The sequence below is a fragment of the Pantherophis guttatus genome, chromosome 1, assembly GCF_059756535.1.
Source record: "Pantherophis guttatus breed Tessera chromosome 1, ASM5975653v1, whole genome shotgun sequence".
NCBI classification, from domain to species: domain Eukaryota; kingdom Metazoa; phylum Chordata; class Lepidosauria; order Squamata; family Colubridae; genus Pantherophis; species Pantherophis guttatus.
The window spans coordinates 55,246,168-55,273,605 of record NC_142063.1 but is presented as its reverse complement, the minus strand read 5'-3'; the positions used below and the strand labels follow the sequence as shown (position 1 = coordinate 55,273,605).

Below are 27,438 nucleotides of genomic sequence, written 5' to 3'. Positions count from 1 at the left end.
TTTACAGTATCCTTCCCCTGCCACACCGATCAAGTCATGCCACGCCCACCAAGCCACACCCACAGAACCGGTTGTAAAAAATTATGAAACCCACCACTGTGTACAATTATTGTCATAGAATTTTCTTAGCAGATGGTTTTCTGTGAATTAAATTATTGACTCTTGATACTTAGCTATCAGGGAGGATTACAATTAGAGCAAAAGGTTGATGTGAAGAAAGAGCAGATTGTGCATGTGGACTCCTACTATGCCAATAGTTTTGTTATTCCAGCATTATGTTGATTTCCAAAGATACTTTCCTTTTCCATTCTGTAACATCTTTTCTTGTTCTAATCTGACTCTGAACTAGTTGTCTAAATAATTTCCTCATTTTCTGTTTAAACTATTAATTACTGCAACATAGTATTATCGTAGTATCCAGAATTATTGAGGTCATAACTGGTTTCCTTCAGTATTATTTTGATCCTGGACTCTGGTGGGAGGAAGGTGTGAGTGGTGAGTGAGTTATATCATGCCAAATCTGAAATCTAGTCCACTATTGCTACAAATAATGTTGTCATGGGGTTTTCATTTTGTGAATATTTATGGATCTGCAGAGATTTTGAGCTTATTCAGTAACCGTTCAAAGTTATTGAACGAGGAGGATTTAACAAACATTGTTTCAGCTGTCGCAGCATCCCCATGGTCATATAATTGTTATTCAGATGCTTGGCAACCAGTTCACAATTACTATGGTTACACCATGCCGTGGTCTTGTAATCACCATTTATAACTTGCACTTCCAGCTTTCAACAAGCAAAGTCAATGTGGAAGCCGGCAGGTGGTTGCAATTGGCAATTACATGACTGTGTGACACTAACTTCACAAGATTCACTTAACGATGGCAACTGGGACTGCCACATCTGCCGTTTTATGACAGTGTAGTTAAGTGGCACCACATTTTACGATGGTGTTGCTTAGTGACAAAGTTCCTTGTCCCACTTACCATAGTTAAGTGAGGACTTAGCTATAGCTTGCCATTCTGTAGTCATAAATATTACCGTATTTTTCTGACTATAAGACGCACTCCCCCCCCAAAAAAAAAGTGGGTGGAAATATCTGTGCGTCTTATACAGCGAATTTTTGCGGCAGGGGGAGGGGGTGCGGCGTCGATCAGCTATTCTCAGCAGTCAGCGGCAACAAACGGACCATGACAAATGGGCCATGGCGGAGGCAAACAGGCCATGACAAACGGGCTACGGAGGTAGAGACAGATTTTTTTTTCTTGTTTTCCTCCTCTAAAGCTAATGTGCGTCTTATAGTCCGAAAAATATGGTGCTTTGTCTACTGAATCCTCGTTATTCAGCTTAATATGCATGGCATTATTTAAAGTGTGTGGTCTCTGTTTTAGATTGTCATAATCATGCGAGGATTGCCAGGCAGTGGAAAGACCCATGTTGCTAAGCTCATCAGGGTAAGTGGATAACTGTTTTCTTTGTCTTCAGTCTGTACTGAAGAATAGAGTAAAGTTGAATTGCATATTGTTCCAGTCATTTGTTTTATCTCTTTTCTGCCAGTCACAGTTTCATTTCTTTATCCACCCGCAGGACAAAGGGAAGTTGTTTTTTTAATGGGCATTCTGGATTTTGTACCTTACGTATTATTTAAGATTACTTTGTGTAACTTTTTTCCTGTCTTATCATAGATAACAACCGGGTTATCTGAACTGAATATATGGAAATAGAATGCTTTCTTAGAAATTGGATGAAAATTTAGCTTTGATGGTATAGATTTCAGGATTTTTCTTTATTTTTTCTTCTTAGGATAAAGAAGTTGAATGTGGAGGAGCTGCACCCAGAGTACTCAGCTTGGATGACTATTTTATTACTGAAATAGAAAAAGAAGAGAGGGATCCAGACACAAAGAAAAGAGTAAAAAAGAAGGTATTCTTAATGTATATTCCAATTGTTAATTAAATTATTGTAACTAATTGCCTACAAAAATGAAAACTGGCAGGCAACAGCCAAGAAACTCTCCTAATCTACACTGTATTTTAGAAAAATAAATAGATTATGGTCTGGGAGTGCAGAGTTGACAACTTTTTCAATTGAACAGATCTTTGATTATGTGTCATTAAATTGATGTTGTCTCTTACTGTACCATTTAATCTGTATTTTTGGGTTAAGGAATTGGTTCCTTTAGAATCAAATGCATTTTAGAAGGCTTTGCAGAATTTTCCTGTTAGAATAGTTTCTATTCTTCATGGTTCCCTGATTACTAAGTAAAAAAAGTATTTGATTAATTTGATTAAAGGTGTTTTATTGATGGGACATTAGCTTTTTGCCTCAGAAATACAAGATAGCACTTATTGTAAGAAAGACAATTTCCAGGTCATCACATGAATCAAGCCCTATTCCTTCATTTAAAAGGATATGAGAAGAGAGATGGGATGTAGTCTCAGCTGGCCCTGCTGCTCTCCATGAATCTGAAGAGAATAATATGCAGCAAGCAGATTTCTGTACACTTTCAATGCACTTTAAAATTCTGCAAAATTCTGTTTTGAAATCCCACAAAGTAAATATAGCAGGTTTAAGCATTGAGGAGTTGGAAGGGTCCACAAGGATCATTTGAAACTTCTGTATTGTTCAGAAATACCAATTTCTGAAGCTGTGTTTGGAATTAGTGACAGTTCAGTCAAGATTAAATAAGCAAAATGTAAATCCAGGGAACATAAATATAATGATAGGATATTTTGAGTGCCTTGGATTCTTTTTAAATGATCAGGTTAATAGCACAGCAGTTCTCCTGGACCAGACTGTGTCATTAAATCAGTCGCAATGTTTGTGGCGAGATAAATGGTCGGATATGTTTTTGTTCACTTCCTGATAAGATGTGGATCTATGTATTGTTTGAACTATTGTACTGTGTTCTAAGACAATGGACAATTTCAACTTGTGTAGAATATCACTATAACTATACTTAATTAATATAATGGATTTAGTGCAGTGATGCATTTGAGATAATGTCTCATTTTTTCTGGAGGACTAAAAAGTTGGAATATGTCCAAAACAACCCTGGTTAAAGCAGAAATAGATAATTCAACACACTCCAGATTTTGAATTTCAGCTCCCATCCTAACTCCCATTCCTAATTATCAGCAGTATTGATTCTTATTTTTTGGCAAAGTATTAGAGCAAGTGATAATGACATTTTCTGGCATTAGTGGACATTTCTGATCTTTTTAAGTTTGACTGTCAGAATGGACTTGGAATAATGAGAAATTTTCTGTGGAAACAAGAATAGAACAAGCCTATTAATTTTCCTTGATTGGCCAGCATCTTTCAGTACTAAGAACCATAGTAGCCTTCTAAATAATCTTAAGAAGTGGAAATTTGTGTGAATTATGCCCCACTACTTCCACACATGTCAAATGTCATTGTTATTCATCTCCTACCCAGCATTTGTGCCAAAGGCTTCCTAAGGGACCATCTTACCTTGTGATGTTCAGGAATCTGTATAAAACTGCTGCATGGGTTTATCCATATTCATAATTGAATGCTAATAACATGCACTACCTCATTCCTTTTCATTTCATTTTTATAAATTTTATCAGTTATTCATTTTTAGCATAGGACAGTAATAGATAGATTTAAGTTCTTCAAGTAAAAAAGCTTGGTTCTTTGCCTAACATTCCCCTTTTTTTGGATCAGATTTTGGAATATGAATATGAAGCTGATATGGAAGAGATCTATCGTGCCAGCTTGTTTAAAACTTTCAAGAAGACTTTGGATGATGGATTTTTTCCCTTCATCATACTTGATGCTATCAATGACAGAGTACGGCATTTTGAGCAATTCTGGAGCTCTGCAAAAACAAAAGGATTTGAGGTAAGCATCCCTAGGTCATTTCTGTGGGTATTAACCTTTCTAAAACAAACTTCCAGTGACTTAGAATCATAAACATTAATATTTTGTAAGATAGGCAATAATAGCAGGTTTAGGTATAGGTCATTGTAAGATAGCACATCAAAGATCCAGTAAATGTTGAACTGACGAAGAAACAGAACTTACCAATAGTATTTGTGTTTTGTGTGCAGAAGGGTCTGGGTTCATTCCTCTATATCTCTGGGATAAATTTCTGTTTGAAACCTTGACAAGCTTTTGAAACCTTGACAAGCTTTTGCCAATCTCTGCACTCCGGTTCTTTGGGTGAAAGTCTACACCTGGCTTTTGAGTGGCATGCAAGAGCTCAACATTCGAACAGCAGCACAGGATGTAGGACAAAAGTTACATTTAGGGGTATTGCGTGGGTTTGAAGGAGACATGCTGAGATATTATTCATTTGTGGAAACAGGTGGCTCTGGGGTCCCAGTCTGGAAGTGCAGAGTCTAGGATTTTCATAGGATTTTCTAGCAGGTTCTGTCAGCAGCTGCAGCTTCTAGTTTCCTTGGCTGGATGTCACAGTGGCGTAGGAGTTCTTTCATAGCAACTTTCTAGTGTTTGCATGTTCAACCTCAAAGTCTCTTCCCAGAGTCCAATAAATTATAGAGCAACTGGCAAGGGGTACAATGGTTATCCATTCTGATGACATGTCCCAGCCATCTCATCTGGGTTCTGATAATCATGGACTTAATGCTGATGGATTCTGTGTGATCCAATACCTCCAATATCTCCAGGTTGGACAAACACTTCCCAAGATGGAGCAGAGAGTACCATGTGAAATTTCTCCAGTTTAATGTGCCTTCGGTATGGAGTCCAGGATTCATATCCATATAAGAGGGGAGGGATAAGCTGTTAGCTTTCAGCTTTGTGGAGATATGGATGTGTATTGATTGAGCACTCTAGTATGCAGTCACTCCAGTGCCTGGCTGACCTTGCTGATCTTGAAGTTAATTTTTTTGTCAAAAGATCCATTGCTAGAGATGATTCGTCCCAAATAATTTGAAGCTGTTTACATTTATCAGCTGAGTGTCAGTAACACTCAGCTGATTTTTGGTTCAATGGGCTTGGTAGTTGGCATGGGCTGGTAAAGTATTTCAGTCTCGTTGAGGCTGATAGGTCGAAGAGCATAGCAACATCTGAAAATGTGTTCGGCATCAACTGTAGATCGCTATTCTTGTACACCAGGAGTGCACAGTCATTAGCAAAAAGAGTTGACTGAATGGAGGTACTATAGTCTCTAATCTTCCTTTTTTAGGGAAGGTTGTTGAGGGGATGGTTGGTATTCATCTACAGGCAGCCCTAGATGTAACGCATTATCTGAACACTTTTCAGGCTAGGGCACAGTAATGAAATAGCACTGAGTGTGTTTACAGATGATCTCTGGGTTTAGAGACGGGATGGTGCAACTTTCTTGACCCTTCTGGATCTTTCGGCAATTTTTGATTCTATCAACTGTGATATCTTTCTAAGCTGATGTTAGGGGCCAAGAGTGTTTCACAGTGGTTTCCCTTTTGCCCTGTCTGGTTCCAGTCAGTGTTGGTGCTGCAGGAAAGGTCATACTTTAGGCCCCTGCAATACAGGCAGAGCTCAGGACTCTCTTTAACTTTTTCATGAAACCACCGGGTGAGATCATTTGCTGACATAGAGTCTGGTATCGGTATACTAAAGTTATCAGTTATACATCTCCACTTCTGGCCAGGCAGATGAGGCTGTTGCGATTGTGACCAAGCGCCTTGAGCTGTGAGAATCTGGATGGGGAGGAACCAATTTCAACTCAAAACTGGCAAGACAGAGTGGCTTTGAATCCCCCAGGGTCTGCTAATATCCCATCTGTGATTCTGGACAGGGTGGAACTTTTGAAGACAGAGCTGGTATACAATTTGGGGTCCTTCTAGACTCACGGCTACTGCTTAAGGATGGTAGGGAGGTGTTTTTATAAATTCCTCTTGTATGCCAATCGCATCCTTTCCTGGTCCAAGAGACGTTACTCATAGTCACTGATGCAGAATGTGGAATACCATCCTTCTTGAGATTTAACAGACTCCAACCTGTTTAACCTTATACTTAAGATCTGGCTCTTTCCCCAGACTCTGGGCTAGAGTGAGGCCAAAGCAGGATGAGAATGCTGTGGGTTGCACCAAGAAAGTATGGTTTGGGCACCAGATTTTTCTGTTTCAGATTTTATTTGGGGATGTTTGTTTGTTTGTTTGTTTGTTTCTATGGCTGTATATAGTTTCAATTGGTTGTAAGCAGACTTGGCTTTAAGATGGACAATTATAGAAATGTTTTAAGCAAATATAAGACAATCAATCACTTGATCCGGACAGTGATTATGCTTCTGCACCTTTTTTATATCTTATCGGCCACATTTGTTCAGTTCATGAAACACACATTGAAAGATAGTTCTGCCATGGAATATATGTTTTCAAAGACATTCCCTCTTTTTCATATATCTTAGGTTTACTTAGCTGAAATAACTGCAGATAATCAGACTTGTTGCAAGAGAAACGTCCATGGACGCAAGCTCAAAGAAATCAATAAGGTAACATTGTAAATAGATTTCCTCAACATTACAGTATTAAAAATTTTGTATACAGGTAGTCCTTGACGTACAACAGCCATTTAGTGACCGTTCAAGTTACAATGGCACTGAAAAAAGTGACATTTTTCACACTTAGCAGCATCCCCTTGATCACATGATCAAAGTTTGAATACTTTGCAACTGGTTCATATTTATGATGGTTGCAATGTCCGGGGGCCATGTGATCAACTTTTGCGACTTCCTGACAAGCAAAATCAATGGGGAAGCCGGTTTCACTTAACAACCATGTTACTAACTTAACAACTATAGTGATTCACTTAACAACTGTAGCAAGAAAGGTCAAAATGGGGCAAAATTCATTTAACAAATATTTCACTTAGCAACATCAATTTTGGGATTAATTGTCATAAATCCAGGACTACTTGTACTGGGGGAAATGGAGGAACAAGCTGGGTTTAAGAATTTTAAAATGATTGAATTTATTTTAGAAGTCAGTTTTTCTGTTCAGTTTCCTTCTTTTGTTCTTCTATCATTTGGACCAGATCTGATTTGGAAGTACTTATTAATATTAATATAATATAACGCACATAATATAACGCACATTATGCTATAATTTACCAGCATTTTTAATCTGAAAACATAGGGCTACATCTCTCTCTTACAGGTAGTTCTCAACTTATGACCACAATTGAGCCCAAAATTTATGTTGCTAAGTGAGAAATCCGTTAAGTGAGTTTTGTCCCATTTTACGACTTTTCTTGCCACTTTTGTTAAGTGAATCACTGCAGTTGTTAAATTAGTAACATGGTTGTTAAGTGAATCTGGCTCCCCCATTGACTTTGCTTGTCAGTAGGTCGCAAAAAGGGATCACATGACACTGCAACCGTCATAAATGGGAGTCAGTTGCCAAGCATCTGAATGTAAATCACAAGCCTATGGGGATGCTACAACGGTCATAAGTGGGGGAAATGGTCATAAGTTACTTTTTTCAGTGTCACTGTAACTTTCACTAAATGAACTGTAACAGTCACTAAATGAACTGTTGTAAGTTGAGGACTACATGTACTTAATTATACTAATCAATTATACTTATACCCAGATAGCATATATTCCCAGTCAAGGACTAAACATTGTAGTTTTTATTTTTCATTTTCAGATGGCTGATCATTGGGAGACAGCACCCCGTCACATGATACGTTTAGACATTCGCTCTTTATTACAAGATGCTGCTATTGAAGAGGTGAGATTTGCAAAAACACTAATTTATGGAAATCGGTAAAGAAAATCTATGAATTATACTTAGAAAGGTAGAAATTGTATTTTAATATGCAGTGATTATAGATTGAGTTATTATTAAATAAGATAAGCTTCTCAAATTAGAAGTTTTGAAGGGACATAATTCCCATGAGTCATAGACTTCATTCTTTTGCGCAAATACGTGCAGAATATGCTATCCAAAAATAAATTTTCTGAATAAACATTATAAAATACAAATTAGTTCAGTGCTAAATCTACGCAATGTATCTGAAGTTCTACCTTTGGTGAGGTCTTTATAAGTAGTATTGCTATACCAAAGCATAAGACTGGCCATTAACCAGTGAATAGCATCTAATAGTATCTATTCACTGACAGTGTGATTCATTCATGTTCACAGTACATATCCTTTGTGGAGGTAACCTTAGTGCCTGAGCAGAAGTCTGATTGCAGTAACCTCATATATAACCTAACAATTCTATTCATGTTTAAAAAGTGTAAAATTTGAAACTATTAACTATTTAAGTGAATTCTCAGAAAGTTTTTGTGTGTTATTTTAAATTTATAGTTTATTTGATTCTCTCATAAGTAGCTAAAACCAAACTAGATTTCCAGTGATACAATCCTGCTATTATATATTGATTAGGTGGAGATGGAAGACTTTGATGCAAATATTGAAGACCAAAAAGACGAAAACAAAAAAGATGCAGAAGAAGAAGAGAGCGAACTGGTAGGAAATGCCCCTGCAACAATTTTTTATTATAAGCAATAGCAGATTTTATATTTGCTAGAATTCCGTCTGCTTTCTCACTACCACATTCCCAGTCACTGCTTTAATTCTGTCATTTTAAGAGCACTGAATTGAATATATAAATTAATATTTAAGAATTCCTTAGAAAAATGTAAGTCTTGAGTACTAGGGATCAATATTCTGTCTTCTATTAATAGACGTTACAAACTTATACAAGCTATAAGTTAGTGCCTGAGAAGTCAATTTTCAGATGGAATTGAGAAATTCATGTTTAAATACCCAATATAAAAGGCAGTTAAATAGTTTGTTTCATTAGCCATTTTCATAAGAATTACAGGTGAAACTTGAAAAATTAGAATATCGTGCAAAAGTTCATTTATTTCAGTAATGCAACTTAAAAGGTGAAACTAATATATGAGATAGACTCATTACATGCAAAGCGAGATAGTTCAAGCCTTGATTTGTCATAATTTTGATGATTATGGCTTACAACTCATGAAAACCCCAAATTCACAATCTCAGAAAATTAGAATATTGTGAAAAGGTTCAATATTCTAGGCTCAAAGTGTCCTACTCTAATCAGCTAATTAAGCCATAACACCTGCAAAGGGTTCCTGAGCCTTTAAATGGTCTCTCAGTCTGGTTCAGTAGGAATCACAATCATGGGAAAGACTGCTGACCTGACAGTTGTGCAGAAAACCATCATTGACACCCTCCATAAGGAGGGAAAACCTCAAAAGGTAATTGCAGAAGTTGGATGCTCCCAAAGTGCTGTATCAATGCACATTAGTAGAAAGTTATGTGGAAGGGAAAAGTGTGGAAGAAAAAGGTGCACAAGCAGCAAGGATGACCGCAGCCTGGAGAGGATTGTCAGGAAAAGGCCATTCAAAAGTGTTGGGGACTTTCACAAGGAGTGGACTGAGGCTGGAGTCAGTGCATCAAGAGCCACCACACACAGACCGATCCTGGACATGGGCTTCAAATGTAGTATCCCTCTTGTCAAGCCGCTCCTGAACAACAAACAACGTCAGAAGCATCTTACCTGGGCTAAAGAAAAAAAGAACTGGTCTGTTGCTCAGTGGTCCAAAGTCCTCTTTTCTGGTGAGAGCAACTTTTGGATCTCATTTGGAAACCAAGGACCCAGAGTCAGGAGGAAGAATGGAGAGGCACACACTGCAAGATGCTTGAAGTCCAGTGTGAAGTTTCCACAATCTGTGTTGATTTGGGACGCCATGTTATCTGCTGGTGTTGGTCCACTGTGCTTCATTAAGTCCAGGGTCAACGCAGCTGTCTACCAGGAGATTTTGGAGCACTTCATGCTTCCTTCCGCAGACGAGCTTTATGGGGATGCTGACTTCATTTTCCAGCAGGACTTGGCAGTTGCCCACACTGCCAAAAGTACCAAAACCTGGTTCAATGACAATGGGATTACTGTGCTTGATTGGCCAGCAAACTTGTCTGACCTGAACCCCATAGAGAATCTATGAGGCATTGCCAAGAGAAAGATGAGAGACATGAGACTGAACAATGCAGAAGAGCTGAAGGCCGCTATTGAAGCATCCTGGTCTTCCATAACACCTCAGCAGTGCCACAGGCTGATAGCATCCATTCCATGCCGCATTGAGGCAGTAATTGATGCAAAAGGGGCCCAAACCAAATGCTGAGTACATATGCATACTTATACTTTTCAGAGGTCCGATATTGTTCTATGTACAATCCTTGTTTTATTGATTTCATGTAATATTCTAATTTTCTGAGATCGTAAATTTGGGGTTTTCATGAACTGTAAGCCATAATCATCAAAATGATGAACTTTTGCACAATATTCTAATTTTTCAAGTTTCACCTGTATATGTAACTAATCTTTTTCTAAGTATCAGGATATCTCTTACACATATAAACATAAATATGTATGCTCAGACATAAATCCCATTGTGTTCAGTGAAACTTATGCAGAGGAATTTGTGCTCACAATGTTAAGCTTTTGAAGAATTTGCATAGAATGCTTATTCATATGAAAAGAGCAAAGGGGTAATTAATTCTTTCTAAAGGTGGGCAGCAATTCACATTCAAAGAGAAAAGGGCAATTCAGGACTTGTGTGGGTGCTTGTGTTATACCTGTCAGTTGCTGCACCTTCCCTGGACTTGAAGACTGCCATATGCAATCCCAGCAAAATATGTATTTGATTGAAGGATGTGCAATGTCCATGGTCACATATGTTTCAAATCACCTTTTCATTTTTGAATCTAGATCAGTGCACAATCCTGCACAAAACGGAGCTCATTCCATCAATTGAAAGTTCCAGTTTCAATTCAGCTTTCTGGCTGAAGGGCAGTATTCCTCTGACAACCCAGTACAGAGGCAAAGCTGACTTTACTATAATCATAAATATCATATCAGGGGATAGAAATCTGTGTTTTTCTTTCCTCTTAAAACCATGGATTTACAAGGTAAAATAGGAAGGGATATACTGGACCTCCACCAATTCTAAATTACTATATTTGATCCTTTTACTCTTTCTGGCATCCTTTTTGGCTTGAACACAAATGTAGTTTTTATTTTATTTATTATATTTATCTGCTGCCACAATCCAAGTGACTCACAGCACTTCTATTTTGTTGAAGCTACACCTTTTCAACTTTGGGGGAACATGTTTCATCTTGTCAGAAGCTGCAATAAATGCTTTCAGGAAGGTGAAAAAGTTGCACTGATACAAGCCACAAGTGCTTCTTGGAAGGGTGTAAATAAGGGTATTTAGGTATATCTGAATACAGTTTTCTATATGGCTCATGTTAGCTGTTGTGATAAACTGAAAAAATATATGGCTAGAACTTGTAGCCAAATCCAACAGCAGCCAACTGCTAAAGAGAAAGTTCAATAGACACTTGTGGGGTGGGGAAGAAGGGAAATTCTGATCAATATGTAATTTTTACAACCTCAAGGAGGCTAGAAGATCCAAGCATACTTGGTCAACAAATTGGCAGTCATTAATATTGATGCCCTTCTATCTGAAAAAGTGGATAATTGCTATTTGAGTAGGTTTACTACAGCTCTTCAGCCATATGTGGGAGTTCACAACCAACGTTTATCCTTCAATAGAGTACAACTGGATTGTGCTCGAGAACTAGCTACTAATCCATAAGGTAGGTTCATTCTCCCTCTTTCAACCAAGTCAAGCAAAAAGTTTCAGAAGGTTTTTTTATGCCATTGCTTATTTGTTGGATAAAAGAACTTTCAAGGAAATTTTAGCACCTCCTCCTGTCCATTCACACATACATATTTGTTTGATGTTTCTAGATTTTACTTTTTGAAACAGTTCTCCAGGAAAATAAAGAGTATACTGTCTGACATTGACTGAAATGGAATAGTTGGATCCTTCCAGGATACCCAACTGAATTCTTAGTTGGTTCATTAGGAATGGTATATGCAAAGGCATCAAGAAATAATTGATGAATCCTTATTATGAAAACACGTTTCTTTGTCTCTTGTCAACATGAAACATTTTTTATCCAAGACACTATGAAATCCAAATAGATGTTTTCAGTTGCCTTCCTTGTACTGATACCATTTGGTGAGGATGTGACCAATCAGAACTGGAGTGGTTCTGTTGTTTCATGTTGACTACATAAATTTCTCTCCTCTCACTACTTCATTTGTGTGTTTCAATATGTATGCATCCATATGTACATATACATGCAAATATAACAGCTTTGAGTGAATCGCCCCTGCATCTAAAGAATTCATTTGACTGTCATGAAATAAGCTGTTCGGCACATGAGCAGCATTATCTGGAAATGACAAAATACTTCTCAAATGTTATCAATTTCTGATTAATAACATTTGATCTCAAAGCAGCAGAAAAATAATCCAATGTATTGATTGTTCTCGGAAAATAAAGTCTGAAAAAAATTACTAAAGGAAAAAAAAGAAAAGTTAACTATGTATCTTTTACGTTTAATTTATCAAGGTGCTTCTCATACATATACACAAGGAAACACAACATTCTTATTTCTTTACAATATAGCTGGACATAATCTTTTTCAGAAACCTGCTACTGACTTGGTTTTATGATTTGCTTTTATTTTGAAATACAATTTTTGAAAAGATACAACATTTAAAATATTTTCTACAAATAAAATGTATTCGTAATTATTTTTGCAGAACACCACCAACATAATCTTTCACCATTTTAACAACTAAACTATGAAAGATGCATAGTTAACGCCCAATTCTTTGTAGCGTGCTTATTTATATTTTATACTGTTTCCACATTATTGAATCACCTCTTTTTATTTAGGTTCTTTCATGTTAAAAGCTAATGTGTTCTTATATGTTGTTGTTTATCCTACTACAAAATCTTTCCACCAAGATGGTGCTTATTAGATAAGCCTTTTAGTGATAGGGAACTTGAAATTTTGAAAATGGAGGTAAATGCAAAAGACTCAGGTAATATATTCCAACTCGGCACACCTAGATGCATGATTTTGAATGTTCTAGATTCAAAGTTTACTGTTTACCTTGGAAGGACATCAAAAAAATTTCATGTGAATTACTCTGGACCCAGGCTTAGAATTATACATTTCCTTGTCATCAGATTGATTTGAGAAAACATGTAGATTTTCCACATATCTAGTATCATGTTGTCTCTCTCAGAGCACTGGCATATTACATAGCATTTCCTATTCATTTTTGCATGAATATTCACTACAAAGAGTAGATAAGCAGGTATTAAAAACCCAGATATGTATAGAATTATTGAAAATATTTTTTGTGGAGGAAGTTTACCAGCAGAATCAATGAATTTCTGAAGTGTTTGGGAACTATTTGATGATCTAGTGAAAAACAGAAGGACAGGCTGTCTAAGTTACTCCTGAAATATCTTAAACGGATGGCCGAAAAATAAGCTTGATTGCAAAATACCTACACTTACATCTTTGCTAAAGAAGGAAAGCTTGGATTAACCTTTTCCCGATGCAAAGAACAATAATAAATCAATCTAACTGGAAATAAGGTTTCGTGACTTCTTATTCAGATAGTTTTCTATTAAAACGTTATGAGATCTTCATCCTTATCCTACTTCCATATTTTAATTTTTTGGAGTTTTCATTGCTATTAATGGAGCCTTTTTTATTATTTTATAGCAACTTTGTTATCAAATATAGCTTCTATTGCTGTTCCAATGTCCTTAGAAAATGAATTTTATAAGGTGATTTTCCTCCATAATTACTTTCTAAACCAAGCAGAAGATGGAGATCATTCGTACAGTAGATTGCTAGTAGTAGAACTAGTGTATTCCTGAAAGGATTGTCCATTTCTGAACCAAAGTTACAGTTGCTGTACACCCAATAGTTGGCTGTTCTACCTTTTGAACTAGAAATAGAATCTAAACTGGTTATAAGATTCTTTTCTGGTTACATGGAAAGAGACCCATGGGTCTCAGCTTTTATCACTAAATTTCCCAAAACACAATCCTTTTATGATATCAGTTCTTCTCTTTGTAACTTTCTTTTCTTTTTAAAGCCTCATGGATTGCTAAAAGTTTTGATTTTAGAAATTAAAACCTTTTCTCCAGGATTCCGATTATCTGCTCCCAAAATATGGACAGGAATTTTATTGTGAAAGGAATTTGAAACGCTTTATTCTGAATGGACAGAAGAAATACCTGTCTTCACAGGCAATTTCTCTTTAGCCGTCTAGATTTTCTTGTGGTAAATCTTTATTTTCCTCATGAGAATTATGACTACATCCTTGAAAAACTGCTGGACCACACCAATTTCTTTAAGCCAGTGTCCTGGTTCCTATAGTAGTCAAGTAAATGTTATGGAAAGCCCACAGAACATAGCCCTTGATCACTGCTGTGCTTCAGTCACTGGTCAGAAAAAATGCAGTCTCTGATGCTGGAAATGGCTGCCAACAGCTATGTCTATATGCCTTTGAATTCCTGTCATCCATGAACGTATCACATTCTCTTAAAACCTTCAAGATTAATAATTATCACCATTCAGGTGAATAAAATTTAAACATTAGTAACATGAGCTTTTTAAATTAAATAATGCTTCTTTTAATTGGACGAGTGATACAAGTCTTTTCATTCTTACGCATTCTGTTTCAAGTTCTTAACATTTTTATGTTGGAATCACATATCCGCAGGCTTGAGAGCAGGTGCTGATTTTATTCCTTCCAAATTGTACTCTTTCTTTTTAGAAGACAAAAATGATCAAGAAGACCAAATATACAAAGAAAAAGCAGAACTGTAATTGCACTATAGAAGGGGAAAATAAACACTTTCCTGTATTCTTTTTCCATTGTGTCCTTTCCTCAAAAATCTCCAACATGGAATTTTTCATTCAGAGTTTATTCTTCCAGATGAATGTATTCTTATGAAAAAGAAAAAATACTGAATTCAGATAATTGCTTTTCATGGAGTAAATGATGTAAATATAAATAACTAAATTTCTCAGTTACCAGCATAAACACCCATCTCCAAAGCACATTATAGAACAAATGATAGTAACATGGCAATTTCAGTCAAATCGTCAGAAACCAGGATGATAATTTCCTATGGAATAATGCATACGAAGAAAAAAATAAATGGACAATACAATCATTCTACCCTAAAGTGCCAGGATTTTAACTAGCATCTGAGAATTAAGTACTTTGATATTCTATACTGCTGCTACCTGTAGTAAACACATCCCGCCGCTTCTCTTAGACAACTGCCAAATTTCAGACACTAAGAGCAAAAAGAACATGATCTGATGACATGTGTACAGGACGGCAAGAATCAGCATTTGGATCTGAGGCAGAAACCAATAAGTAACCAGTGCAAATTAATCAATTTGCTGGGCCAGCAACTTTTTTCCTCAGCCTTTCCAGACATTTTTCAAGAGCAGCCTGTTCAAGAAATGAAATATGGAAGTTCATTGAACATAAGCATACAGTTCCAGAAAACCATGTTGCTGAAGTCTAAGCTGCTAAAAAGCGTTCATACTTCTTGCAGTTGGAAGTGGTTTCAGATCAAGCAGTGCCAAAGAGCTGCAGTCTACATTCCAAATAGTTGACAGTCTATTTCTAAATCAGGAAGTCTATCAAACAACAATATTTCTATTTATACACATTATACTTTAAATTAATTTGAACCAGCAGTTGTATTGAATAAAATGTATTAAACAATGACTGAGGTATTGGGTTATAATTCTACTATTAGTCCTTCACCCTAATTTAACTAGGAAACAAGTACATGTCTCTGGTTGGATGAGGAATCCTGCACAAACACACGTGCTTCCTTGCTGTATTGGCCAAAGTTCAGTGGACAAAAAAGGTGAAATATACCATCAGCTGTTCAGAAGGAAAAGCAGAAACTGGATCTAATCTCTAAATAGCTGATGAGTGAAATTTCATCTTGGGAAAACGTGGTCGCTTATGATATCCTGCCTGCTCCATTATGTACGCTGCTGGATCAGACTCTGATGAAGTTAACGAGTTACTTTTGATAACTAACGACGTGAGATTTCCACGAATAAATGCTTTCTGTCATTTCTACTGGTTTTAACTGGTTTTTTTTCAATCAATTCTTGTATCAGTAAGATGTGTTTTTTATGATTAAGTTCTTTTCTGATTCTTAAAAAATACATATTGAGGGCTGAACTAAAATGCAGAAACCCATACTAATGAAAAAAAGAAGCAATTTTAGGATACTTTTGTAAGCAAACATTTGTAGACTGTTTCCTAGAAATAAAAAACAAATAATTGCCAGAGACATTCATACTTATATAATGGGCTTCTGAAATCTTCATCCCACACTGTGTCTCCATATACAAAGATGACCTGTGAAGATTATAAAATTCTATGTGGAAATCCCTGAGGCACATGAATTCTGATCATGCAACACAAGCCACACTGAAAAATATGTCATACCTTATTATTGTGAGATACATTCCTATCATTAAATTATTGTAAGATACAATTTATTGAGAGAGACACATTTGTGCTGGATGCAGAGTGACTATGAATATTTTTCATAGTGCAACATTTTATAATTCCAAATCAAGTTTATAGTTCAGATTGAATATTTTAAGAAAATGTTTGCAGTATAATTCTGTTGCAGGATAAAATGTGTTATATGCTTTCTGTATATCTCTCTAATCCTTCGAGCTTCTCTCTGTATATGATTTAGGGTTACATTCCGAAAAGCAAATGGGAGATGGATACTTCTGAAGCAAAATTAGGTGGGTATTTAATTTATTTTATTACTAAAAAAAATCCTCATATTTGCACAACTTAAGTTTCATTGCCTGATCACATGCTTGAGCAAAATATACTGAATTTGACATTTTTGATGATACAGCTGCCTCCAGGCAGTGTAATATCCTTTTATCTATGAAGTTGCAATGCTATAATAATCAGATTTTTAAATTTTAGTTACTTGATATACTTTCGTGATGTAGTTTTTTATATATTAATATTCAAATATATGAATGGTGAGTAAAGGGAATTATTTGTAATGGCTTAGCATTTCCTACAGAGCTGACCAATTTTATGTATGCCATTCTTTAGACCATTTTATCTATATGTTAAGCTCTGATTAGACTAACATTATTGTTCAACATTATGCCTTGCTTTGGCATAATTGCGGACAGCACATATGGGTATCATCTCAAAGCATTGTTAATCTCTTACAATGGTGCTGTGCATGAATACGTTCTATAATGTAATGGATCTCCAGTGGTTCTCAGAGAAAAGAACTAGAAAGATGAGATTTTATATCCTTTTTTGTTCTTTTCTTGGAAGCCATTGCTTTAAAACAATTATTTGACCAGCGTAAGTATGTGCTTTTGTATTTTAAAAATACTATTTTAAATAGTTACAGACATTGAATTATAGCATTTGAAAAGTAGAAATTTTCTAGTAGAAATAATAATATATCAGATGTGTCTGGACTACAGCTGGTCATAATGAGGAACAATGTCATATTTAGAGACGTCAAAGAATCTCACTAATCTTGGAGTCTTTATAGAACAATATATCAATAAGTATTCCCTTTCAAGTGCTTTGATTTTCAGAGGATTATAACATTCAAGGCATTAGGAATGATTCACTTGGCATCCTATCAGATAAGCTCTACTTATAGATTGCATTGAATCTATCCAACATAAATAATTTATGTGATGTGGGAGAGAGAGTTATTATTTATTTTTCATATTTGAATGGCTGTCCATTTCACAGAAAATGACTCTGGGTGGCATACAGTAAAAAATATAAAGCAGCAATATAAAAATAAATTGATAATTAAAAACACCAATATTATGATTAAGAGGCAAAAAGAGTATCAACTTATTCCCTTGAGACTTCCAGGCCTGCTGACACAACCAAATCTGTTAGCAGGGATGGGGCCAACCTCACTTCGGAAGGGTGGAGGTGGTGTTGATGATCCATAGGGTGGATGCCATCATAGAAAAAGCCAGATTCCTGAGTCCCACCAGGTGTAGCTCTTTACCATACAGGAGCTGCAACATACCTTGTGCCAGACGTGATGGGTTGGGCAGATAAAATCAGAAAGAGATGGTTCTTCAAATAACCCAGCCCCATGGCATGATAGACTTTAAAGCTCAAAACCAATACTTTGAATTGGACCCAGAAGCATACTGGCAACCAGTGCAGCTCGCATTTTTGTTTAATGTTTTTACATTTCTGAAGGATTGGCATCAGATTATACATATATAAGGTTTCTTTACATCTCAGATCTGTTCTTTTAGTGAACAATTAAAATGTCAAAAAGAACTCCACCATCATGCCTTTACAATAGATGACCTTGTGCTCAGCAAGAAGGCCACAATAAAGTGCTGAGTAGTTGAAAAAGATTTGATTAAAGCGGGTATGTGCAGTCATTGAATATAGAATTTATTGCGAAGCCGAAGGCTTAATATCATGATTTGTATCTTTTATACCAGGGGTATAATGGGTGAAATGCTACAGGTTTGCTCCAATTCCAGCACATTGGTAGTAATAAAAGCTACCGGTTCAGGTGAATCGGTAGTAAAACAAAAAACAAAAAAAAACCGCTACCGGTTCATCCGAACCAGTATTTCCGACGATCAGCTATGCCGCGCAATTTATATTCACTAGAAAGCAGGAAATCCTCCTTTCTAGCAAATCTAAATCGCGTGGCACAGCTGTTCCCCCCCCCTCGCTGTTCTACTTACCTTCTTGAGACTCCTTTTTCCATGTGAAGTGCGCGTTTGGCACGCATTGTGCATGTGCACGCAGCGTGTGTTTGGCATGCACTGTGCATGCGCGCATAGCGTGCATTTGACACGCACTGCACATGCGCACGCAGCGAACCGGTGGCAAACCTCGGAGGATTTCACTACTGTTTTATACTATATAAATTAATACTTTGATTAATTCATCATAGTTATTTATTGAATGACTATAGAAAATATACATATTTTGCCATAATTAAGGAATTGTTTAATATTTAACATAGTGCTTATTTTATTTTCTATATCCAGATATACCATCTTAAATTCTTTGCATGTTCAGTCAAATCATTCTCTCTCTTCCCCCTCCCCCTCCTCCAAATACCTTGGAGGCTACATTATCTTCCTGTTGCATGACTTAGTTTCCTAGTAATGCCATAATCTGTAATTTTTTCTTCTAAGATAAGTTCAATATTTTAAGCTAAGGAGGCAAAGGGTTCTGGTGGCATTGTGTAAGATATAAAAATGAGAAACCTTAACATAACTTGATCCAATAAAATACATTAAATATTCATAAGCAAAGAATTAGTAATATGGCTTTCTACCATATTATGGAAACATTCCTTGCTAAGTCTGTGGTGTAGACTACATATGGTGAATCTCTAAGCATTCGTGCATCGTAAGAGTTTACTTCATGCATGCATGTGACATAGTTTATTTTCATGGATTGTTCTAAATAGACATATAAATTCATAAGAATTGATATCACTTTTTGCAATATTTTTAAAATAAGAAAAAGTCCTGAAATGATTTTAAATATTTCTAATCCACTTCACAGTTGTATTTGTGATACCTTTATCATATAATCAAAATGAACACTAAATAGTTCAATGCCAAAATAAAACTATGGAAAAAAATAAAACTGTTTTAACCCGTTGGAGCTTTAGTGAAAACAAGCAGTAAAAAACTCCCAACCAAACCTGTAGTAAAGGTGGCTTTGAAAACTATGATTGCAACCCAGCTCGCCAGGGTATATAAATGGAGCCATTAAACATGATCTAAAATCTTTGTTCTGAGCCTGCCTATTTATTTATTAGTAATTGGAAGCTAGTTGAATATAATAAAGTTATTATTATTATACTAATAATATTATACATTATTATGATGTGAGATGTTTGTTACATTAGATAACATTATTGATGCTGCACTCTGAATTAATTTTAATTACTGAATAGCATCTTAAAGTAGACCCAAATAAACCAAATCATTTTAGTTCAGTATCTGTGTTACCATGGTGTGGAAACCTCCCAAGAGGGCTACCTTTGGTGTATCAGCTGAAATTGATTTAAAGAAATGCGCTATGAAAAGTATATAGCTTTATTTATAACACAGTTTGTAGTAACACAAACATGTAGGGGATTTGATCAATTAACGGTTGCTAAACTATCCAGACCATGCTTTTATATTTTGGCAACAAATGTGCTGCAGTGTTAGCTGGCTGCATTCAATTTGATGTTGGATGGCACATAAATAAGAGTCCCTTCCAACTCTGTTATTCTGTTAAATAAAATATATAAACCATAAATAAGAAAAACTACAGTTGTTAGTCGATAACAATGAGAATGAGCTATGCCTTCACTTTTAATATCATCTGACAGTTCTTACATTCCTACATTCTTGTTAACTTCTACTTACTGACTTTCTTCCAGCTTATTATCAACTCTAAACACCTGGTTCAGAGCATCTGCAGTCTTTCTAAACTTAATGAAAAGGCAGCAGAAAGGTTTCGGGTGGGGTTTTTCTTCGTTTTATGGTATAAGAATTTCCTGTTGATTTCCTGTTGACATTATTAATGTTGAGTAGTTTTTAAGTACTATCAGGTAAATGAAATTTTGTAGAAATCTGTATCATGTACAGTATATAGTGGAGCAAAGCAGCAACCCACCAACACAATCTTTTGGAACCAATTGGTCATATTGAACTGTAGGCACAAAAACCTCCAGTTTCCATGGGAGATAGAGAATATAAACATGTACTCTGGTCAGTATTGTTAAAAACTGATGAAAAGTACAAAAACACTCCTGTGTCTTCTTAGTTACATAAGTTGACCACAGTCAGACAACACAGTGATAATGTTCCCAGTCAGACAATACAATGATAAAGTTCTGAAACTCAATTGCTGTCGTTCCTGGTGCCAACAAAATCAATAAAATGTCACTAAGTATTAGCTTCCTGATTCTAAAAACATTCCAGATGTTATTTGCTTCAAATATTATCTGTAACATAATACAGCATGTTATATTAGTGTTTTATTCTGTATATTATCAACTCTTTGCATATTTGCTTGTAAAGGAATAATATGTGAACTAAAATGTATTCTGTTAATTCTTTTGATCACGTATCTCGTAATAATTCCTTTCATGCATCAATTTTGCCAGTAGTAAATCAGACTTGATGAAAATAGACACAATTCTACTCAGATATAATTTGGTATCTTATAGTACAATGAAAGGTTTGTTCCTTAGAACTTATTTCTTTGTTTTCTAGTCGAATATTGCATAAACTATTCTTGTATCAGTTGAACAGAAGAATTAACTTGTTGATAACTTGTGTCTGTTAACAATTTGTGGTTGCAACAGTAAAAAGCAAGGTGTTTATATACCCTTTTATATTCTCCTTCCCATTCAACCTTTCCTTCCTGAATTTGTTCTTAAAGGCAAGAAAAATTAGCAAATACAATCACACACAATATATGCATACATAATTAATAATACTTTTGGCTTGTGTGCAGGATTATTTGGATTGTGATTTGAGTTTGTGGCAGTTGCTGAATAGTTATAATATAAATCACATATAATCTGAAAAGTGCATATGGCTATATTTATTCATGGTTTTTACACATTACTTCATGCTGCTCATAATCTAACTCTTAAATGAAATTGGTTTTGGTAAGATAATTAGTGAAAATGTTCAATAGATTTCAGTACATTTTTACTGTTACAGAAAAACTAAAGCCCTTAAACCAGAATAAATTCTTCTGTTAACGGAATAATTAAATACAGAATGTTAACTGGCTGCTTTAAAAAATCTTAAAACATAATTATAAGTTTAATAACCCACTTATTATAATTTTGCTAAGCTTTTAACTTCTTCCAGTAAAAATAACACAACAAACCATATACATTATTAGAGTAGAGATAATTCTGACATAGAGAAACATAATATGTTAATTTTCAAATCAGTGCACTTTTCTGCATGTTTTGTTAACAAATAAGTATGTAAGTTATTTAAAACTCGATTCAGAAAACAGCATAATATGGAATTTGCTATTTTAATAGTCTATGATAGCCATTTTAAATACTCTTTAAATGTTCTGTTTTGCATTTAAATATAGGCGTATTTATAATAAATTTAAGATCGGTATACTTCACAGTATGATGAGACTGGGATAATAATTTTAAACAACCTGTCTACTCCACAGTATGGTGAGACTGAGAAAGACAGTTCTTTTGTATAAGAGAAACACCAGTTTTACTTATAAATGCTTGCATGTAGCCTGTAGAAATGGCTTCTTAGCAATAAGTTTGAAAGATACTGTTTTAGAAAAATGTGTTGATCCGTATCAAATAATTACTACAATCACATATTTCAACTTTATATCAGCTGCTGAAGCAAAGGCAAAATACCTCTGATCTGCTTTTGGATTTAATTCCTCCTCAGCTGGTATTCTGCATTACATTCAAATTCTTTGGTGATAATTCTGAAATAATGTTCCATAATGCTTGGTGGAACATCTCATGCATCATCCATGGTGTTGGCTTAAAACATAGAACGGAACTTCTAAACTGGTCTTCAGAAATGGTTGAAGTATCGCCATTGTACATGGATTCTGTTAGCTATTCGAGACAAGTAGTAGTTTCCTTTATACATATACATGTTCATATTTTGCACACAAAAGGTTGAATTTCGAAAGGGTAGAATGGGTGCTCCATTTTGAATTTATGCCACTCACAAAGACATCAACTAATGTTTGGATTTCATCACTATATATTGTCAATGACCTGTTTAAGAAAATCTCCATGCATTGTGTTCACATATGCAAATTTTTCTTTAACCATAAGGCTATGTGTTTGTTCTCAGACAAATTGGATGGGTTGCGAACTGGTACTAAGAGGAAACGTGATTGGGAAGCAATTGCCAGCAGAATGGAAGATTACCTTCAGCTTCCAGATGATTATGATAGCCGTGCTTCTGAACCTGGGAAAAAAAGGGTAATAAATATCTTGGTTTAACATATCCAGCCACACTGAGCTTTACGAAAGCTCTTAAAACTTGGCCGTTCTGATAGGATGAATAGTTCTATTCTTGCAATGGTGATATGTTTGTTAATGGAATGCTATTGCTCAAAAGTATACTGGATAAATCATGTTGGTATAGGATTCATTTATATCTGGAGAGAATAACCTTTCAGTATATTTAACATTGTTATGTTCGATGGAGTTACGTTAACATATGGATGGGATTGGTGAGGCAATTTGTTTTTCAACACTGAACTACCTATTGGAAGTTTACAGTTTTAGGTGTTTGTTATCTCAAAATGGCAATGACCAGTTATGGTTAGTGGGGACTCCAAGAGCTGTGAAAGTGACTGTGGGCACAACCTTATTTTTCAATGGAATACACATTCCTCTCCCATTCAAACTAATCAATTAAATGCAACTGGATGTAGGAGCATTGCGTTGTTGTCTCAGCAATTGAGAGTGGTCATCAATATCTCCTTGAAATATGTCTATGGAGATTCTCTTCTTGAAATAGCTTTTCACCTTTTTACCAAGGGCATGCAAAAATTGCTTAGATTGTTATTTTAAAAAAGTTTTATGAGGTTTTCTGGCTTTTGACTGTCCATCCTGCTGACACATTTTGTAAGTTGCAAATTCACTGACATACCTTTTCCCCCTCATTACTTTAGTATTTCGTTTCTCAGTTTCATTATAATCTAATTAGTATAGTTTTTACAAATAAATAATATGGATGAAAGAAAGCAAAATGTGAATCAAGCTAACAGTTTAATTTGTATACCTAGTGCTTGGTATAAACTTGGAAAACAGACTGGTTAGAATATTATCTGTGTCCCCTTTATTTATTTATTTATTTATTTAATTTAAATTTGTATACCGCCCTTCTCCTGGTGGACTCAGGGCGGTGCACAGCCACGTAAAAAACATCCAATACAAAATTTAAAAATTTAAAAGAATTATACCCTTTGGCCAAAAATTAAGAACCTTATGACTAAAACCCATTAAACAATTAAAAAATCTAATATCTAAAAAATGGGGGGGGGGGTTTCACGCCAGTCCTGCTTGATGGAAGAAAAAAGTTTTTAGGGCGCGGCGAAAAGTCCGGAGATCTGATATCCTCCGTATCTCCGGGGACAAATCGTTCCAGAGGGCAGGTGCTGCCACAGAGAAGGCCCTCCCCCTGGGGGTCGCCAGCCGACACTGCCTAGCTGATGGCACCCTGAGGAGTCCCTCTCTGTGGGAGCGTACTGGCCGGTGGGAGGCTATTGGCAGCAGAAGGTGGTCCCGCAAATATCCAGGTCCGATGCCATGGAGCACTTTAAAGGTGGTAACCAGTACCTTGAAGCGCACCCGGAAGTCCACCAGGAGCCAATGCAGCTCGCGCAGGAGAAGTGTCACATGGGAGCACCCTCTCGCTCCCATAATCCCCCGCGCAGCCACATTCTGCACCAGCTGGAGCCTCCGGGTGCACCTCAAGGGGAGCCCCATGTACAGAGCATTGCAGTAGTCCAGGCGGGAAATGACGAGTGCCTGAGTGACTGTGCGTAGGGAGTCCCGATCAAGAAAGGGACGCAACTGGCGAATCAGGCGAACCTGATGAAAAGCCCCCCTGGCCACGGCCGTCATATGCTCTTCTAAAGACAGCCGTGCATCCAGGAGGACACCCAAGTTGCGAGCCCTCTCTGTGGGGCCAATAACTCGCCCCCAATAGCCAGCGATGGCGCCAGCTGGCTATATCGGGACGCCGGAAGCCACAGCCACTCGGTCTTAGAGGGGTTGAGTCGAAGCCTGTTATGATATGATATTGGTGACCTGTATTTAGAATAGAGCTGAATACAATAGCATTTAACTTCAGTAATCAAAGTAGAAAGCATAAAAACTCCAATGGTAAAAAATTAGCAACATTCCTAAATATTCAGAAAACAAATGCATATTGAGTGCTTCTGAAGGAGGCACCAGTATCCTCAGAGCTTGTTAGAGGAATTCTAAAGTTGTGTGGAACAGTCACACTGAGCTCTAAGGAACTAAATAGGTCCTTGTCCAAAAAGAAACAGAATTTAAAATATAAGTTAGCAAGTATTGAAAAATAAAAAATAGAAACTTTTTGAAAAAGAATTCAATTATTCATCCATTTTTCCAAGTAGGAAGGTTTGTGAAAGAGGACAAGATTAAAAAGATTTAAAAATAATCTTATTCTTTTTCTCTTACAAATATCATCTTCATCCAAATGTTTGATTTTTAAAATCACAAAATTAAACATGGGTAAGAGTTAACCTTTTGTTCACCTATAAATACATTAGGAAGCTCAAGTGAAGTGATGGCTAATGCCTTTTCTAAATTGTCCGAAATCTCTGCAGGGGGTAAAATTGTATCAGATTTATGCATGTTGCTTCTTTTTCCTGAAATGACTGTTATCCAAGCAGCGCGTCTTTTTTTTAATAGGTAAGGTGGGCAGATCTTGAAGAAAAAAAGGATGCAGACAGAAAGAGGGCCATTGGTTTTATTGTGGGACAAACAGACTGGGAGAAAATCACAGATGAAAGTGGTCATTTTGCTGAGAAAGCCCTCAATCGCACCAAATACATCTGAATCGGTTGGCACATGGAAGATGTCTTCCTTTAAGGTTAGAGCTGAACCTTCTATACCTTCATATGTACTTGACAATGAGCTAATGAGCATATAGTGGATGGGGTGGATCAGGACATTATTTTAATCATTTGGTTAAAATCAGAAGTCTAATCTCAGACTGCATGCAGTTTGGAGAGAATAACACAGTTCAAACATTGGGGGAAATCCAGGTTTACTGTCAGCTGTGATTACTTTTCCCAGGCCCGTATACTAGCTCATCCTCTAACCTTTTTATTTTTCTCTACAGGCTGTTCGCTTTGGTGAGAGACGTACACAAGGTGGTATGGTTGGAACATGTCATTGCCCATCTAGAGAGCTTTGTGATTCTTTCTTTTTGAACTTTTTTATTTCATTGTGTTCCTTCAGTTTTAATTGTTGATATCCAAGATCCCCAAGTTATATAATATCCTCTTGCATCTAAATGTGAAAAATAATTTTATGTTAAAATCAGTAGTCTTAGAGTTTATGTGTACAGTAGAATTGCAAGACAGTACTGAAGCCATTTCCTCTGCTGTACTCTGACCCAGTGTCAGCATTACTTTGTATTGTTGCTTTGTGCTATTGTTATTTTATACTGTACAAACTTGGTAGTTTATTGTAATAGGAAACAGAACAATAAACTTTCACTCTGAATTTAATAATGTGGTTGACCATATATTTATGTTTGCTATTATCTCTGTATTTGATTTTTAAAACAAGAGCTTCCCTAAATAGAGTGTTGGAGATTGGCAAGAAGAAGATAAGTAAATGAAATGAGGATGGGCCCAAAATGTTTCTGGTCATTAAAGTGCCCTATTTCCTTGTACATAAATATCTTCAAAGCATTTTTATTCTCCACACAGCTTTATTCTTCACACACTCATCAGTGCATTGGCTTAAAGCTATCTCAGCTGTCTGTCACAAGAAGAGAACTTTAATTCATATTTGACTGAAAATAATCTGTCACCAAATGATTTGGTTAAGCAGCTTTCTGAATAGTATATATCTTATGGGGTGGGTTGATATATTGCTTTTTATTCTTGGCTGCTGTTTTTGTTTTGAATTGTACGTCTAGCATTGTATATTTTATGGTTTCAATTAAATTTTATGCACCACCCAGTGTCATTGTGACAAGAGGTATATCCATTTAAATTGAAATAAATAAGATATGCGTATCTTATTTATTTCCCATGCTTATTAATTAACAAATACAATTAACTTTTTTGTCCTTCAAATAGTTTCTGTTCATAGGTATATTAGTATTGATAACTGTTTTTCCTCTTGATGGAGGATTGTGATTTAGTACTTAAGGAATAGTTGCTATTGAAATACATTTATTTACATGACTTTATCCAGTTTAATTAAATATGTATAATTAGAAGTTATTGATATATCTGAATACTGTATAGAATGTTAGGAGACTACAAAAACATTCATTTGCATAACTTATCTTTATGCCACACGGTAACTTTTAATATTGGTAAGTTATTTTTGAGTCTTCATCTCACAGCAATTATAAACACATTAAACACTTTTTATGATTGCCTTGCAATATTAGAATTACACTCTTATTTGGTGCTAAATAAAACCCATTGGTGGATGAAATAGCAACTAGCTCCAAATATATTTTTAAAAATCTCTTGTTCAATCCAAAAGTTTTGTGCACTTATTTGTTAATATGATCATGCTTCTCACATCTATAAAATCCTGCTTTTGAAATGTTCTACTGTTTTTCATTACAAGGGAAAATATTGTTTACTTTCTCGTAGTTAATTAAACGGGCAAATGTGAAATAAAAAAAGTTTGACATAACATATTTGGTGATGTTTTAAGAAATTGTGAAATTGCAAAATTTTCATAATGTCG

At 35.8% G+C, this 27,438-nt stretch overlaps 1 protein-coding gene across 4 annotated transcripts in view; it reads left to right on the top strand.

The window, feature by feature from the left end:
• The window catches only part of YLPM1 (YLP motif containing 1), a 54,846-nt gene extending 28,612 nt beyond the window's left edge, over positions 1–26,234 (top strand). For 2 of the 4 annotated variants that reach the window (XM_087874302.1, XM_087874297.1), the window contains 10 exons: positions 1,391–1,453; positions 1,803–1,922; positions 3,690–3,866; positions 6,379–6,462; positions 7,619–7,702; positions 8,363–8,446; positions 16,645–16,696; positions 22,808–22,938; positions 25,408–25,588; positions 25,841–26,234. In XM_087874302.1, the coding sequence (XP_087730428.1) occupies positions 1,391–1,453; positions 1,803–1,922; positions 3,690–3,866; positions 6,379–6,462; positions 7,619–7,702; positions 8,363–8,446; positions 16,645–16,696; positions 22,808–22,938; positions 25,408–25,554 (942 nt within the window). In that variant the 3' untranslated portion in view covers positions 25,555–25,588; positions 25,841–26,234. The remainder of the gene's footprint in view (positions 1–1,390; positions 1,454–1,802; positions 1,923–3,689; positions 3,867–6,378; positions 6,463–7,618; positions 7,703–8,362; positions 8,447–16,644; positions 16,697–22,807; positions 22,939–25,407; positions 25,589–25,840) is intronic. The other 2 variants (XR_015729019.1, XR_015729015.1) reach the window with 1 other exon arrangement.
• The last annotated feature ends 1,204 nt before the right edge of the window (positions 26,235–27,438 follow it).